Genomic DNA, 17041 nt, shown 5'->3' with positions numbered 1-17041 from the left:
GAAACGTTGAAATGGGAAGTCCTACCCCACTCGCCGTATTCTCCAGACGTTGCTACCTCTGACTATCACTTGTTTCGATCAATGGCACACGGCCTGGTTGATCAGCATTTCCGGTTTTACGAAGAAGTAAGAAATTGGATCGATTCGTGGATCGCTTCAAAAGATGACCAGTTTTTTCAACGCGGGATTCGTATGCTGCCCGAAAGATGGGAGAAAGTAGTGGCCAGCAATGGACAATACTTTGAATCATAAATGTATAACCAGTTTTTTACAATAAAGTCTCGAATTTCGAAAAAAAAACGGCGGAAGCAAAGTTGTACACCTAATATTATTAATGCATTTTATTAATATCTATATTTGATACCGTTTGTTAATATAATTTGCGGACTCCTTGCTATCATTATATTAATTTGAATAACTTCTCGAAGTACAATTATTGTGACACTGCTTTCGATATTATGTCACTATATCTCAGATAATAACCAACAATCTTTTTTTGTCACACGGCATCGGTTAAACATAGAATAAAATTTTGCGAAATTTTAGTGATGTTCATAGTTTTATTATTATTCAATAATCAATCTTTGTTATACAGAAAATACGATTATCATGTTGTATTGCAAGGAAATGTTTACATAAATCTTATGCGTTTCTATAAAATGTTTTGCTAAAATCTCATATATTTTACCAAACGTTTTACATTTGTAGAATTAATAAATAGTCTGCATGGAGAGTTTAAAGAAAAAAGTTCCAGTCTTATAAGGTAAATAATATTCACAATATATGAGTAAAATATACTTGGTAAAAACATAGGTCGAAAAAATCAACTCTCGCAGAGTTATAAACATTTTTCAATTTTAGACAAATCGAATTTATACAATCAAAGTACACAAATAACGCAAGTCATTGTAGATTAAAAGTATTATGTATAATACTAACATCTTCAATATTGGACTTGCATAATAATTAACATTTTATCATATTAAATTGCTGACTTTGATAAGATACCGATAAAAAACATTACATATTTCAAGTGTGCATAGACGTAAGAGTCTTACTTACATATATGCGCGCATGCATGCATGTATATATTTGTTATAGCAGTAGCTATTATATAACAAGCTATTTGCTACTTTTTGTACGACTACTTTAATCAAGAAATAGTGCGTAATGTTTTGCTTCATTAAAAGTATAAATATTTATCTCATTTTTTTATACTTTGTTTCTTCTTTTATGTATTTTGGATATTTATCGTCTAGTATCGAGTATCTGACTGAATGTTTGTAATTAATAATGATACTTTCAAAATTTTATTCTGCATTATAAATTCTAATATTGATTTCCGTAGTGATTACAATGTCAATGTGTAATTTACACATGTGTTTGAATAATCTTGAAATAATATATAAAGTCCTGCTTCACACTTGCGGGCAAAATTTGTATGTAGAAGTTCAAGTAATGCACACCAGTTTGTAACAAAGTCCGAAGAGGTCAAATACGATACGTCGAAGTCTCGAATGTCTGCTGAAGTTTCGAACGCTGTGAGTTTCTTATGCACTTCTTTGTATTGCATTTTTTTCTATTTCTGAAATTATAATTTTTTCATTTAAAATTACTTGCTTTCATTTAAATACCACAATTGATATAATCAATTATATCTGTCGACACAAAGGTCATTAATTTTAATAGTGTTTACGTAATATCAGAAAAACATATATTTGTTAATAAATCTTATCTAAAATGATATAACGATATTATCTACAATTATATTTGCTTTATTTATTATAAATTCCTGAATATTTTTACACATGTGTGTGTATGTAAATTATATACGTAGATATATATATATATGTACATATATTATATACATTTTTGTATATAATATCATTATAGAAATGTTTTTCATAAAACGATACTTTATTTTTTGTGTTGCAGTATAGCGTTTAAGAATTAAAAAAAGACACAATCCTAAATTATCCATTTCAACCATTTCAACTAATAATGGTCATCATTATATTATTAACATGCCTCTTTCTCATGATCATGTATCATTGTGTCGTTTATTATGGAAGAAGTGGACGACTTATTAATCAAATACCAGGATGCATACATTTACCTATTCCAGGTAAAGGTCTACGAATTTGTTGGTATTCGCCAGGTAAGTAAAAATTTGTATAAAGTGTCATATAAGAAGCTACTGATCTGTTTGTCGCTAATACACAATAACATTAGTATCTGTAGTTAAAATTACGTAACAGCTTGTTAGCAAGATGCAAGTTGTTAATTTTGATTAAATTATATAGTAGATTGCTGAAAAAACAACATTATAAAAAATGTACAAAATCTAATTTTAATATTCTTTACATTTTAGAACAAATATGGCTCTTCATACTCGATTATGTAAAGAGATTTTATCCGATTAGTAAATTTTGGGTTCTCACGATTCCTAACGTTAACATTTATCACCCGGACGACGTGCAGGTTGGCAAAAGAATCGTTACGGAAATTAAATACATTTTATTATATGTACAGAATTTTCAATAACGCTGAACGAAACTAATGTTTGCAACTTCTATTTAAAATCGCATACATATTTCCCGTGTTACATTCTATCTATGTTAATAAATACTGTATAATTGGATAATAACAACACGATTTTTAATCTTATGTCGTTTATGGCTTTAGAAAGTACTAAGCAGTACGGAGCATACTGTAAAAGGTTACGAGTACAAACTTATACATCCTTGGCTAGGCGATGGCCTCCTTACTAGTCAAGGTATTTTGGTCATGCGTAATTTTCAACTAAAACAATATTATTATCTTCGATAGTTTTTTAGCAAAATAATTACAACAGATAATAGAGTTCTGAGAAATAAATATTGTATGATGAACGTTAACGATTATGAAAGTGGAGATGCTTAATCTTAATTTAGCGCGATATAAATAGAATGATTGTCATCTTTCGTTACATATGCCACATGATAACATAATAAACTATAATAATATTCATGCACTCATATAATATTATCTTCTCTCTTTCACAGGAGCCAAATGGCATAAAAGACGAAAGATACTAACGCCTGCATTTCACTTTTCTATATTGAAAGAATTTGTCAAAACTTTCATTGAAGAGGGCAATCGCGCAGTGAAATCTTTTAATCCTGCGGAAGAGTCAATTATTGAAGACGTGATGTTATTTACCAGTCATCATATGTTAAACGCAATATGTGGTATATATATGTGTATATTTTATCTTTTTTGAAGAAAATTCGTGTCTTTTTCATATGGACTTTTTATTATTTTTATCGATTTTTGAAATTGGCATGTTTTAATGTGTGACGAATTGCTTCCAGTCCTAAAGGACCCCGTACATTTTTCATGAAAAAATGATCTCGGTTAAATTGCTCCGTTCTGAAATATGTTGCACTTTCCATAATTTTAAACAAATTTACATTACAATTACGCATTATCACAACTCCATTATCACAACTACGTAAAATCAAGAATAAAAAAATGTGGAATTCTAATGACATAGAATCTGAGTGTCTACTGTATTTATTTCAAATAACTTGATATCTTCTTCTGTATGTAATGGATACATATGCGCATATAGTCGTAAATGTTGAATACTTGCGCGCGCGGGCAATGACCGAAGGTAATTTTACGTAGTAAACACATACGAGGCTCTTTATTGCACTTTATATCTTTCTATATTCTACTAGTTTCAAATGAAACACGGTGAATACCATCTATATAATAGTATCAAATTATTGTGGTAAAACTAATATGTCCAATAGCTTTTCCATATGACTTCGGCAAGTATATTTCCAGAAACCTCCATGGGTATTTCTTTGAATGACTCTGATCAGTCTCAACAGTATCGGCAGACTATTCACCATATGGGTAAACTTGTAGTCAATAGGTAACGTATAAATGTCTATGTTAAAAGAAATGAACCTAAATTATTTAGAAGTGATACAGTTTCTTTCTCTTAAACATATTTAATTTTATGTAATTACTCTTAGGTTTTTCAAGCCATGGCTATTCATTGACACGATATTCAATTTAACATCTCAGAGCACCACACAATCTAAATATTTGAATATCTTGCATTCATTTACTGAAAAAGTGAGTATGCTTATGTAAACGTTATTATATTATTTGGACGTTTAAGAAAACATACTTCTTGCAAATATATAAATAAAAATTATCAATTTGTTAATAGATCAAATAAGAAATACTTTTAGAAGCGTTGAAATAAATAACATTGGTATTATATTTTTCTTTGTTTTTGTAGATTATTGCAAATAGAAAACGTTATCATGAAGAAACCGGAGGACGATATTTGGAGTACTTTGAAAACAACACAGAAATAGAAGACAAAGAAATAACAGGGAGTATGTTTCATCTATAGGATATTGTACGTCATGAGATGCACAGATAACGTATTTTATGTTTATTTAAGATAAAAAAAAACGAATGGCCATGTTGGACATTTTGCTAGCGGAATCTCGCGATGGTAATTTGAGTGATTCAGATATCAGAGAAGAAATTGACACTTTCGTGTTCGAGGTAAACGTTAATGTTTTGTTAAATTGTTCAAGAATATAGCTGCATTTCTGTTTAATATATGTTGCAAGCTAATAATTTTAATAGTAATTATGATATGGTACAACGAGATGCATATTAAACGGCGATTATTGGAAACTGTAAGTGCGAAACATTTTTTCGAGCTGCTCTTTATCTACGTGCTTTCTGCAGCGTATAATTATTATTGTTCACGTACACAATAATTAACTGTACGGAAAGAAATTCTTATCATTACAGGGTCATGACACTGTGGCGACAAGTTTATGTTTTAGTCTACTATTATTAGCTGAGCATAAGGATATTCAGGTATTTTTCCCGTCTTGAAATAATCTCGCAACAAACTTTTTGCAATAACGTCAACCAATGATAAATTGCCAGTATATATATACGATTATTTAAACTTGTCTTATATATTTATTTTATATATTTTATAAATATCTATAAATCACTTCCTATCAAATAATTGAAGGGAATTTTAAGCTTGTAAAAGACCGTCTCGGTAAATTTCTCAGTATTTCTCTCTTTCTTTCTCTCTCTCTCTCTCTCTCTCTCTCTCTCTCTCTCTCTCTCTCTCTCTCTCTCTCTCGATCTTTTTAATTACGAAGACTGTTTTAGAAATTACAAATATTCTAGAAACATATAAACAATTCCGATTTAACAATCAATATAGACGCAACAGATGTGTATTGTATAAATTTTTGTTTGCAGGATCGTGTAAGAAAAGAAATTAATGAGGTGATGCAGGAAAATAATGGGAAGCTTACGATGAACGCGTTACAGAATCTACCATATTTGGAGAGATGCTTAAAAGAATCATTAAGATTATATCCCAGCGTTACTTTTATATCGCGCCTTTGCACTACTGATTTAAAATTACGTAAGTAATTAATGGGTCTATATGCTATGAAATTTATATACGGATATATTTGTGATTTAAATTTTTCCTCGTTGTTCGTACAGAAAGAACTTTAGTATGTTCACTGATATTTTCAGAATCATATACAATACCAAAAGACACAACAATGCATCTTTTTATCTATGCTCTTCATCACGATCCTAACTTTTGGCCGGATCCAGAAGTATTTGATCCAGACAGATTTTTACCAGAGAATATACAGAAACGTCATCCTTATTCCTATGTACCGTTCAGCGCAGGGTTACGAAATTGCATAGGTAATTCATAAGATACTATATTCCTACATCGCAAATAAATTCTAATGATATTAAAATCTTTAGGTCAACGATTTGCCATGTTGGAGTTGAAGGCTATGATAGCCAGCCTGGTGTACAATTTTTACTTGGAACCCGTTGATTATTTGAAGGATGTTTCATTCAAGTTGGATATTGTATTACGCACCTCACGTCCGATCCGCATGAAAGTTATTCCAATTAAACGGGAGTAGTCTAACGCGAGTACTCTCGAAAGGAAGAACGTTTCGTGTTAAAAAAATTATGTTACTAAGACAAGGTTGCTTAGATTTTGTGGTGTTCAATGGTTCATTTTGGTATTCATCGAATGTTATTATATGGGAATGTTATTATATAGGAATATTTTCTTTTATAAGTGGTAACAAAATTTGAATAAAAAAGGATATTTTTTTTCTAAGAGCGGAAACATAAGTGCACATTGTACGGCTTTCTTCAATATCATTAGCCACATGTTAAGATACTGTTAAAACAATTAATTTCTCAGGTCTATTGTTAATGTTGGAGAGAAAAGGAACTGTTTCCGACAAGGTACGAGGAATATATGTATAGTTTAATCCATATTACGGTTAATGCTCATAACGTGCATACGTAGAATATAAACAATGGAAGAATATTTGATCGAACCGTGAGTGGAGCGTGGGCGAACCAATAGCGTAATATGAGCCTAATAAGCGTGCGATCGAGGGGACAAAGATACGAGAAAGTTTCAACTAGTAATCTTTTTATTAGCTGCACAGATTGAAAAATCTTTTTGCACAATGAAAGTATTTATAATAACGAAGGTCGAAAGCAACAATTTCATATAAAATTCAAAGAAAACTTAACAATTACAGTTTCATTGTCATAACAGTACTCTATGCATGAAACAACCAAGGATAGTACAATTGTGTCTGGCTGCAGCTCCATCGATCACGACTATGCTGAACTAATCAACTGTTTTGTTTTACCCCGAAGTATAGCAAACACAATTCCGCATGCAATACATCTACTTTCAACTAAAAATCTTTTTACACTGACTTCTAAGCTCATTTTTTTACTTTAATATTATTCTTCTCTATTATGGCAGGCCGAAAGCTTTTGCATGAATAAACTGCAGAAGTTTTATAATTAATAAGTAATATTACGAACATGACGCAGAACACGATAACGAAATTGTAATTTTTTTAATATTTCATTGAATTTTACGTAAAACTTTGTCTTTCGGACTTTGTTATTATAAGTATTTTCATTGTGCAAAAGGATTTTTCAATCTGTGAAGTTAATAAAAGGATCAGTCGCGGAAAGATTGAAATCAAACAGATGTCGGTAAAACAGATCTAGGATCTCCTTAAAGAAGAGAGTTCCAGGGTTATAAGGTAAATAGTATTTACAATATTCTGAGTAAAATACATTTAAAAAAAACGGATCGAAAAATCAATTCTCTCAGAGTTTAAACATTTTTCAATTTTAGACAAATTGAATTTATACAAACGAAGTACACAAATAACGCAAGACATTGTAGGTTAAAAATATCGAGTACAGTACTAAGTATTAACCTCTTCAAGATTGGACTTGGATAATAAATAAAAATCTTATCATATTAAATTGCTGACCTTGACTGATGAAACATTCACAGAAAAATGGCATATCATTTAGATTGTGCACGCTTCTTATCTATATGCGCGCATGAGTGCATGTGTATATTTATCATAGTAGTAGCTGTTTGCTACTCTTTGTACGACTACTTTGATCAGGAAACAGTGCGTAATATTTTGCTTCATTAAAACTACGAAAATATTTATTTCATATTTTTTCATACTTTGCTTTTTTCTTTTCTGTATCTTGGATATTTATCACCTAATGACGAGTATCTGACTGATTGTTTGTAATTAATAATGATATTTTCAAAATTTTATTGTACATTATAAACTCTAATATTGATTTCAGTAGTGACTACAACGTTGGTGTATAATTTATATGTGTGACTGAGTAAACATGAAATAATATAAAGTCCTACTTCACACTTACGCGGATAGTTTGTGTGCAGAACTCAACGTTCAGTTAATGTACATCAGTTTGTAACAAGGTCTTCAGACACAATTCGACGACGTATTGAACGCCTGCTGAAGTTTCGAACGCTGTGAGTTTCATGTGTTTCCTTGTATTGTATTTTTCTGAATTGTGAAGTTATATATCTCTTCGTTTGAAATGACTTTTATTTAAATACCATATATTGTTCAATCAATTATATTTGTCAACGTAAATGTCATATTTCAATAGGGTTTGAATAATATAAAAAAAACGTATTTTTTACTAAATATTTTTTAACACTTTGGCGCTGTCACGTATGCGTGACTTTTGCTCGGCGACGGTTATCGGCCGCTGTCATGTATGCGTGACTTCGGTTCAGCGCGGTAACAATGTTTCCACTATTCTTCTGTTTTAATTATTCCGATTGTCTTTTCTTGACATTCTTTAATATCACCGTCGGCGAGCAGTAGAACCCGCGCGAAATTCGCCGGCGGCAGCGTAAAGGCGATGCGAGAAGTAAGCGGCCGGCAAAGTGTTCAGAAGATATAAATTATATAAGGATATTATCTACAGTTATAATTGCTTTATTCATAAATTATTGAATATTTGCAATTTTACATACGTGTGTGTGTAAATTACATACATAAATACATAAATACATAAAGAAATAAATAAATAAACAAATAAATAAGTAAATATACATATTATATATATATATATTATATATATATTTACATATCATCACGGACATATTTTTCATAAAACGTTTGCTTTTTGTGTTGCAGTATAGCGTTTAAGAATTAGAAAAAAGACAAAGCAGCTATCATTTTGACGAATAATGATCATCACAATATTATTAACATGCCTTTTTCTCGTGATCATGTATTTTTGTGTCGCGCACTTTGGAAGAAATGGACGACTTATTAATCAAATACCAGGATCTATATGTCTGCCTACTCTAAATAATCTACTAATTTGTTGGTATTCGCCAGGTAAATAAAAATTTATATGAAATTTTACATAATAAGCTATTGATTTATTTGTCTCTAACACATAATTAAAAATGAAATCAATATTAGTAGTTAAAATTGCGTAATAGCTTATTAGCAAAATGCAAGTTGTTAATTCTGATTAAATTGTATAGTTGTCGAAAAGAACAATACTATAAGAAAAGATGAAAAATCTAATTTTAATATTCTTTATATTTTAGAAAAATTATGGCTCTTTATACTCGATTATCTGAAGAGCTTTTATCCAATTACTAAATATTGGGTTTTCACAATTCCTAACGTAGTCATTTATCACCCGGACGACATACAGGTTGATAAAAGAATTCTATTATTATTATTTTATTATTGTGTCATTCATTTTTATTTTTAAATTTTTATTATTTATTTTTATTATTTTATTCTATTATTATGGGTAAATATGTACTTCGCCAATGACTTTGACCTTGACATATGTTATCAAGAACATCCTCTTGAATAACATTCAAGATGTTTTAGCCGTTGTTCGACATTTGTTAAAAAGTTATTAATAAAAGAAATTTCTTTAATCGATCGTAATTTTTCGACACAATATATATTTAAACCTAAAACTTGCAGGAGGTTACTCCGAAATACAGTACATATAAGCAGGGGGGGGCTTCGCTTATATGTACTATTTACCATTTTTAATATACATTCGAGATTTAACGTATGTTCGAGATATATTGTACCGAATATATACAAGAAGTTGCATTTCATTTTTTCTCTTTTGACCACGAATAATTTTATAATAGTTGTTTATACAACGAAATATAACGTAGTTGTTTCATGTCGCACAAGAGTTTCTGTTTTATACCGAGGACATATTATTTTTTGACGATTCACGTAATGATTATATAAATATTCTAATAGTTGATCTTAATTGTACGTTAAATGCAGAAACTCGTGAAGTAACATCTTAACCACTTCAATGTTCGAGACGTACTGAATATATAAGTAACGTTTGCTTTATAAACAGTACGTTTCTCTAAGAATGCGAAGCCTCTTCTGTGCTCACATATGTGTAATGTTTGCCATACCTACATGTACACGTTTTCGACACAATGTGCCGAAAAATTACGTTCTGTTAATGAAACTTCTTTTGTTAATAATATTTTTACAAATGACGAGCGATGGCTAAAACCTTTTGAATGTTACCCAAGAGCGTGTCCTTGATAATACATGGTGGGGGGTTATAAATTTACAACCCGAAGTGTGAAGGTAGATTGGGCCGCGTTGCAGCCTAAGCAGCAGCAACGTTTCTCCAATCATCTATGCCAGCGCGCTCCCACTCCTCAAATTTCTGTTATTAATAACTCGATAATAATTGTGAATCTCGCAAAACGGTATGGGACTTTTATGTTTGTTTTAACCCAATCTATCTTCACACTTCGGGTTGTAAATATATGGTATAACCCCCCACCCTGTATACGTCAAGGTCAAGATCATTGACGAAGGATTCGTTAAAGTAAATATTTATCTTATTAATTATAAAGCATTTTCGCATTAACGTTAATCGAAACCAATGTTTGCTAATTTCTACTTAAACCAATTTAACTACTTAATGAAACCAACTTCTACTTAAAATCACACACATATCTCGCATGTCACATTTTGTCTTGATTAATTGTATAATTTGTTAATTGTATAATAATAACATGATTTTTAATCCTGTGTCGTTTATGGCTTTAGAAAGTACTAAGCAGTATGGAGCATACTGTGAAAGGTTATCAGTACAAACTTATACATCCTTGGTTAGGCGATGGCCTTCTTACTAGTCAAGGTATCTTTGTCATGCGTAATTTTCATGCAGAACAGTATCATTGCCTTTGATAGTTTTTGAAGAAAACAATTACGGCATAATAGAGTCCTAAGAAACTAAATATGATACGTTAAGCGCTAGCGATTATCAAAGTGAGTACGCTTAATCTTAATTTAGCGCGACATAAGTTGAATAAATGTCATCTTTCGTTACATGTGCTACATGATAACACATTAAAAAATAATACTTATGCACGTATATAATATTATCTTATCTCTTTCTTAGGAGTCAAGTGGCATCAAAGACGAAAGATACTAACGCCTGCGTTTCACTTCTCTATACTGAAGAAATTTGTCAAAACTTTGATTGAAGAGGGTAATCGCGCAGTGAAATCTTTTAATCCTGCAGAAGAGTCAATTATCGCAGACGTGATGTTATTTACCAGTCATCATACATTAAATGCAATATGTGGTATATATATGTATATTTTGCCTTTTTTACGAAAATTTGCGTCTTTTTTGCGTGGACTTTTTATTATTTTTATCAATTTTTGAAATTGGTATGTTTTAATGTGTGACGAATTGCTTCCAGTCCTAAAGGACTCCATATATCTTTTATGAAAAAATGATCTCGGTTAAATTGCTCCGTTCTGAAATATGTTGTACTTTCCATAATTTTGAACAAATTTATATTACAACATCGTATTATCATAACTACGTAAAATCAAGAATAAAAAAATGTGGAATTCTAATGACATAGAATCTGAGTGTCTACTGTATTTATTTCAAATAACTTGATATCTTCTTCTGTGTGTAATGGATACATACGCGCATATAGTCGTAAATGTTGAATACTTGCGCGCGCGGGCAATGACCGAAGGTAATTTTACGTAGCAAACACATACGGGGCTCTTTATTGCACTTTATATCTTTCTATATTCTACTAGTTTCAAATGAAAAACGGTGAATATCATCCGTGTAACAGTATCAAATTATTGTAGTGAAACAAGTATAACCAATAATTTTTTCATATGATTTCGGCAAGTATATTTCCAGAAACGTCTATGGGTATTTCTTTGAATGACTCTGATCAGTCTCAACAGTATCGGCAGACCATTCACCATATGGGTAAACTTATAATCAATAGGTAACATATAAATGTCTATGTTAAAAGAAATGAACCTAAATTATTTAGAAGTGATACAGTTTCTTTCTCTTAAACATATTTAATTTTATGTAATTACTCTTAGGTTTTTCAAGCCATGGCTATTCATTGACACGATATTCAATTTAACATCTCAGAGCACCACACAATCTAAATATTTGAATATCTTGCATTCATTTACTGAAAAAGTGAGTATGCTTATGTAGACGTTATTATATTATTTGGACGTTTAAGAAAACATTCTTCTTGCAAATATACAGGGTGTGTCAATTAAAGTGTTACAGACTTATATCTTGGAAATGAATAATTTTAGAGAAAAATGTTTCAGACAAAAGTTGTATGGTGTCAAATGGGACATAAGAAGGTATCATTGATTAGATCTTGATTAGCCATTTGAAGGTTACGTGAAGGTCACCAACAGTTTTTCAAATGGAACGCCTACTTTTTTTGGCATATTCTTATAACGTATTTCAAGACCTTTCCAAAACACTACAACAAAGTATTTTTTTGTTAAGTACATCCCGAGTTATGAAGCTTCAAAGTTGCAATACTGCCGGCATTTGCATTATCCAAGGTGTACCACGTGGAGGTTGCACGGTTGGATTTACACCTCTTTGTATGTGTGTGTGTGTGTACGTGTTGCACGCACGCATGCACGCACGCACGCACGCACGCACGCACGCACGCACGCACGCACACACACACACAAATACACGCACACACACACACACACACACACACACGCACGCACACAAGAGGTGTAAATCCGATCGTGCAACCTCCACGCGGTATACTTTGGGTAATGCTAATGCCGACGATACTGTAAATTTGAAGCTTCATAACTCGGGATGTACTTAACAAAAAAATACTTTGTTGTAGTGTTTTGGAAAGCTCCTGAAATGCGTTATAAGAATATGCCAAAAAAAGTAGGCGTTCCATTTGAAAAATTGTTGGTGACCTTCACGTAACCTTCAAATGGCTAATCAAGGTCTAATCAGTGATACCTTCTTATGTCCCATTTGACACCATACAACTTTTGTCTGAAACATTTTTCTCTAAAATTATTCATTTCCAAGATATAAGTCTGTAACACTTTAATTGACTCACCCTGTATAAATAAAAATTATCAGTTTGTTAAAAGATGAATTAAGAAATATTTTAAGAAGCGTTGAAATAAATAACATTGGAGTTATATTTTTCTTTGTCTTTGTAGATCTTTGTAGTTTATTGTTCTTTGTTGTTGTTGACTTTGTAGATTATTGCGAATAGAAAACGTTATCATGAAGAAACCGGAGGACGATATTTGAAGTACTTTGAAAACAATACAGAAACAGAAAATGAAGAAGTGATAGGGAGTATGTTTCGTATATAAAATAACTGTATATCATGAAATTCACTTGCACAGATAACGTATTTTATGTTTATTTAAGTCAAAGAGAAACGAATGGCCATGTTGGACATTTTGCTAGCAGAGTCTCGCAATGGTAATCTGAGTGATTTAGATATCAGAGAAGAAATCGACACTTTCGTGTTCGAGGTAAATGCTTGTGTTTTATGAAATTGTTTAAAAATATAGCTGTATTTCCGTTTTCATATATGTTGCAAGCTAATTATTTTAATAATAATTATGACATGGCATTACTAGTTGTATATTAAATGGCAATTATTGAAAACTATATGTGTGAAACATTTTCTCGGGCTGCTCTTTATTTGTGTGCTCTCTGCAGCGTATAATTATTATTGGTCATATGATCATTGATACAATGATAAATTGTACAAAGAAATTTTTATCATTACAGGGTTATGACACCGTGGCAACAAGTTTATGTTTTAGTCTCCTATTATTAGCTGAGCATAAAGATATTCAGGTATTTCTTTTCTTTCTGTAATAATCTTGCAACAATCTCTTTGCCATAATGTCGACTGCTGATAAATTACTAATATATATACAATTATTTAAACTTGTTCTATGTATTTATTTCATATATTTTATAAATATCCACATATTTTGTAAATCAGTTTTTATCAAATAATTGGAGGCAACTTTACGATTGTAAAAAATTTGTGTAGGATAAATTTCTCTCCCTCTCTCTCTCTCTCTCTCTCTCTCTCTCTCTTTCTCTCTGTTTCTCTGTTTCTAATTAAATAACATTGTCTTAGAAATTATAAATATTCTTATTCTCGAAATATATGAACAATTTCGATTTAATTAACAATCAATATGGATGTGAACAATGTATATTGTATAAACTTTTGTTTGCAGGATCGTGTAAGAAATGAAATTAATGAGGTGATGCAGGAAAATAATGGGAAGCTTACGATGAACGCGTTACAGAATCTACCATATTTGGAGAGATGCTTAAAAGAATCATTAAGATTATATCCCAGCGTTATTTTTATATCGCGCCTTTGCACTACTGATTTAAAATTACGTGAGTAATTAATGGATCTATATGCCATAAAATTTATATACGGATATATTTGTAATTAAAATTTCTCCTCGCTGTTCGTAAAAAAAGAACTTTAGTATGTTCACTGTTATTTTCAGAATCATATATAATACCAAAAGACACAACGATGCATCTTTTTATCTATTGTCTTCATCACGATCCCAACTTTTGGCCGGATCCGGAGGTATTTGATCCAGACAGATTTTTACCAGAGAATATACAGAAACGTCACCCTTATTCCTATATACCGTTCAGCGCAGGGTTACGAAATTGCATAGGTAATTCATAAGATACTATATTCCTACATCGCAAATAAATTCTAATGATATTAAAATCTTTAGGTCAACGATTTGCCATGTTGGAGTTGAAGGCTATGATAGCCAGCCTGGTGTACAATTTTTACTTGGAACCCGTTGATTATTTGAAGGATGTTTCATTCAAGTTGGATATTGTATTACGCACCTCACGTCCGATCCGCATGAAAGTTATTCCAATTAAACGGGAGTAGTCTAACGCGAGTACTAATTCGGAGTAAAAAGCGTTTTGCGAATGAAACATTATGCTATTAAGATAAGGTTGATTAGATTTTGCGGTGTTCATTTGTCATTAGTTTATTTTGGTATTCATCGAATATTATTATATGGGAATATTTTATCTCATAAGTTGTAATTAAATTAGAATAAAAAAATATATAATAAAACATGTGAAGTGGTAATCAAATAAAATAAAAAAATATTTTTTTTCAAAGAGCGGAAACGTAAATGCATATTGTACGGCTTTCCTCGATAAGAAAGGTCAGTCATCATGTTTATTAACTGGAACGATTGTTGCGATTTTAATATTAAGAAATGTAATAATCGTTATTAGTTAGCAAACATATCGATTGATTTCTCATCAAGAAAAGCCTTACATCTATGTGCATCTATGTTTTCGTTATTTAAAAAGAAAATTCCGATTTATTCTTCTTAATTATTATTTTGCGCTTACCACAGCAGTGACCACGCCGTTGTAATGTCAAGGGTTCATGAATTTGGATTATTACGCGATGATATCGTTTCGAAGGATAATTGCAGGAGACAGCTCCTTTTCTGCCCGACATTAGCGATAGACCTGAGAAATTAATCGTTCTGACAGTAGCTTAATGTGTGACCGTGGTAATATATCAAACAATGCCTGAGGAACCACCGGGGTTAATATTGCTGTAGTATCATTTGTCACGTAATAATATCTAGAATCTGATAAACTCTCCAACAGCCAATTTGTACTTTATTACACGCCTCTCGTGCAGCTAGAGTGCGGCAAGGTGCGAGGAATATATTCGTAGTTTAAATAAATGTTACAATAATTTTACCGGATATCGTGCAGACATTGCATCTTTCGATGTATAGTATCTTCGACGATTAACGAAATTGTGAGTTTGACAGACAGTAGATTATCCAAATAAATAAATATTTTCAATGTGAAACATTATCCTCTTATATAACTTAAATCCATCACAAGCTATCATATTAACAAATATCTGGCGTTTGGCTCTAATTGGTCAGATGCCTGCGTTTTACCATCTGGTAAGAGAGCCACTAGATATAAGATTTGAAATATATTTGATAACTGATGTGCCTTATGAGCCGTCAAAGAGGTTTCGGGAGTTAACGCGCCGATCGATCGATCGTTGTCGCTTGCTTCTTAACATTGCTGTTACAGTATCGAATCGCGAGTTGAATTGCACACATCGTATATTTCTGCCAATTACACATAATCGCTGCTCGAACTCATCGCTGCGAACCATTATAACCCCCCGATGCGGATTCGTTATTATAATAAGCCTTTACAGCCGAACGTTCGCGTTACCATTGATACCGCGCGGCGAATGCTCGCCGGAGGGCTGCGCATCGCAACTTTGCCTATTGTTATCCCGTAACAACCGTTCATTCCGGGTTACAGGCAGGGCGGACGGCAGTTTGGAGAATGTTACGTCGCGACTTTTAATTTATCGCGCGTTTGAGAGCGTGCAATCCGCGGCGAGTCACCGGTCGGCACGGAAACGCCGAACCGTTTTGAAATTACGCAATAAATTCAGCGGGGAGGCTCGGAGCGCGGGGGGCGCGCGGCTCGGGAACGAGGCACGGAGGATACGAGTCGTCGTTAAATATTTCGCGAGAGCGAGAGCCCGCGCGCACTCGCGACTGATTTAGAGACGACGGCACGTGCGTGACGTACCTGCGTATTTCACGCGCGCGACGCTCATCCTGCTGGTCCGTCCTGGCTCTGCTGCGTTTGTGTACTCGCCGTTCGTTATCCTCGCCCCTCGTTCCCTCTTTCTCTCTATTTCTCGTGCTCTCCCTTTCTCCATGCGAACAATCGGTCTGCGCGATAAGCGAAATAAGGGAAACGACACTCGCTCGCCAGCGAAAGCACCCGTGAATGTACAGACGACACGGCGACGAAGGAAGAAACGATAGAGTCGACGAGGGGAAGGGGCACGAGGAGAAGGGAGAGGAAAACGCAAACGGATAACAGCGAGAGACGCGGCTAGGAGAGGAACTCTGGAGTTCCTGCACGGAAATTACAGATGCGGCGTGTTTCACACTCGAGCGAAAGTGCCTGGCGAAGAGTATAGTTGTGAACGAGAGAGAGAGAGAGAGAGAGAGAGAGAGAGAGGGAGAGAGAGAGAGAGAGAGAGAGAATGAGGGAGAGCATATGGTAGATGGGGTAGAAAAGAAGATGACCGTGGGCCTTCTGTCTTTCCGGACGGATTATCGTTAACAGAAGAGTGTTAGAGAGAGATAGACAGGGCATGAGAGAGATTTGTATGTTCTGCAGATAATAATAAG

At 32.9% G+C, this 17041-nt stretch overlaps 2 protein-coding genes across 3 annotated transcripts; both read left to right on the top strand.

Annotated features, from left to right (window-relative positions):
- Window positions 1-1444: 1444 nt before the first annotated feature.
- On the top strand, window positions 1445-6003 carry LOC140265575 (cytochrome P450 4C1-like). The gene is made up of 13 exons (NM_001436843.1): window positions 1445-1541; window positions 1936-2158; window positions 2372-2481; window positions 2686-2776; window positions 3045-3230; window positions 3832-3922; window positions 4026-4128; window positions 4298-4397; window positions 4466-4572; window positions 4828-4896; window positions 5299-5467; window positions 5584-5763; window positions 5827-6003. Exons 2-13 carry the CDS (start codon window positions 2002-2004, stop codon window positions 5991-5993), a joined length of 1530 nt encoding a protein of 509 aa, NP_001423772.1. The 5' UTR covers window positions 1445-1541; window positions 1936-2001; the 3' UTR covers window positions 5994-6003.
- Window positions 6004-7734: 1731 nt separating this feature from the next.
- On the top strand, window positions 7735-14864 carry LOC112590350 (cytochrome P450 4C1-like). Of its 2 annotated transcripts, XM_025306541.1 has the most exons (13): window positions 7735-7918; window positions 8595-8801; window positions 9020-9129; window positions 10527-10617; window positions 10882-11067; window positions 11652-11742; window positions 11846-11948; window positions 13016-13115; window positions 13191-13297; window positions 13560-13628; window positions 14024-14192; window positions 14309-14488; window positions 14552-14864. In XM_025306541.1, the coding sequence occupies exons 2-13, from the start codon at window positions 8648-8650 to the stop codon at window positions 14716-14718; spliced, it is 1527 nt and encodes a 508-aa protein (XP_025162326.1). In that variant the 5' UTR covers window positions 7735-7918; window positions 8595-8647; the 3' UTR covers window positions 14719-14864. The 2 variants fall into 2 exon arrangements, with proteins under 2 accessions (XP_025162326.1, XP_025162327.1); XM_025306542.1 differs by lacking the exons at window positions 7735-7918; window positions 8595-8801; window positions 9020-9129; window positions 10527-10617 and adding an exon at window positions 10730-10748 and having other exon boundaries at window positions 14552-14860.
- Window positions 14865-17041: the final 2177 nt, after the last annotated feature.

Source organism: Harpegnathos saltator, unplaced genomic scaffold (assembly GCF_003227715.2).
Source record: "Harpegnathos saltator strain DR-91 unplaced genomic scaffold, Hsal_v8.6 scaffold789, whole genome shotgun sequence".
NCBI classification, from domain to species: Eukaryota; Metazoa; Arthropoda; class Insecta; order Hymenoptera; family Formicidae; genus Harpegnathos; species Harpegnathos saltator.
The sequence above is the reverse complement of the archived record's forward strand: the minus strand, read 5'-3'. Positions and strand labels throughout refer to the sequence as shown.

Coding starts and splice junctions, on each gene's coding strand:
- LOC112590350 (XM_025306541.1), top strand. CDS start 8,648: ATGATCATCACAATATTATTAACATGCCTTTTTCTCGTGATCATGTAT. Junction 13,116..13,190: donor AAATGAAGAAGTGATAGGGA/GTATGTTTCGTA, acceptor TGTTTATTTAAG/TCAAAGAGAAACGAATGGCC. Junction 13,298..13,559: donor TCGACACTTTCGTGTTCGAG/GTAAATGCTTGT, acceptor TTATCATTACAG/GGTTATGACACCGTGGCAAC.
- LOC140265575 (NM_001436843.1), top strand. CDS start 2,002: ATGGTCATCATTATATTATTAACATGCCTCTTTCTCATGATCATGTAT. Junction 4,573..4,827: donor TTGACACTTTCGTGTTCGAG/GTAAACGTTAAT, acceptor TTATCATTACAG/GGTCATGACACTGTGGCGAC. Junction 5,468..5,583: donor CACTACTGATTTAAAATTAC/GTAAGTAATTAA, acceptor TGATATTTTCAG/AATCATATACAATACCAAAA.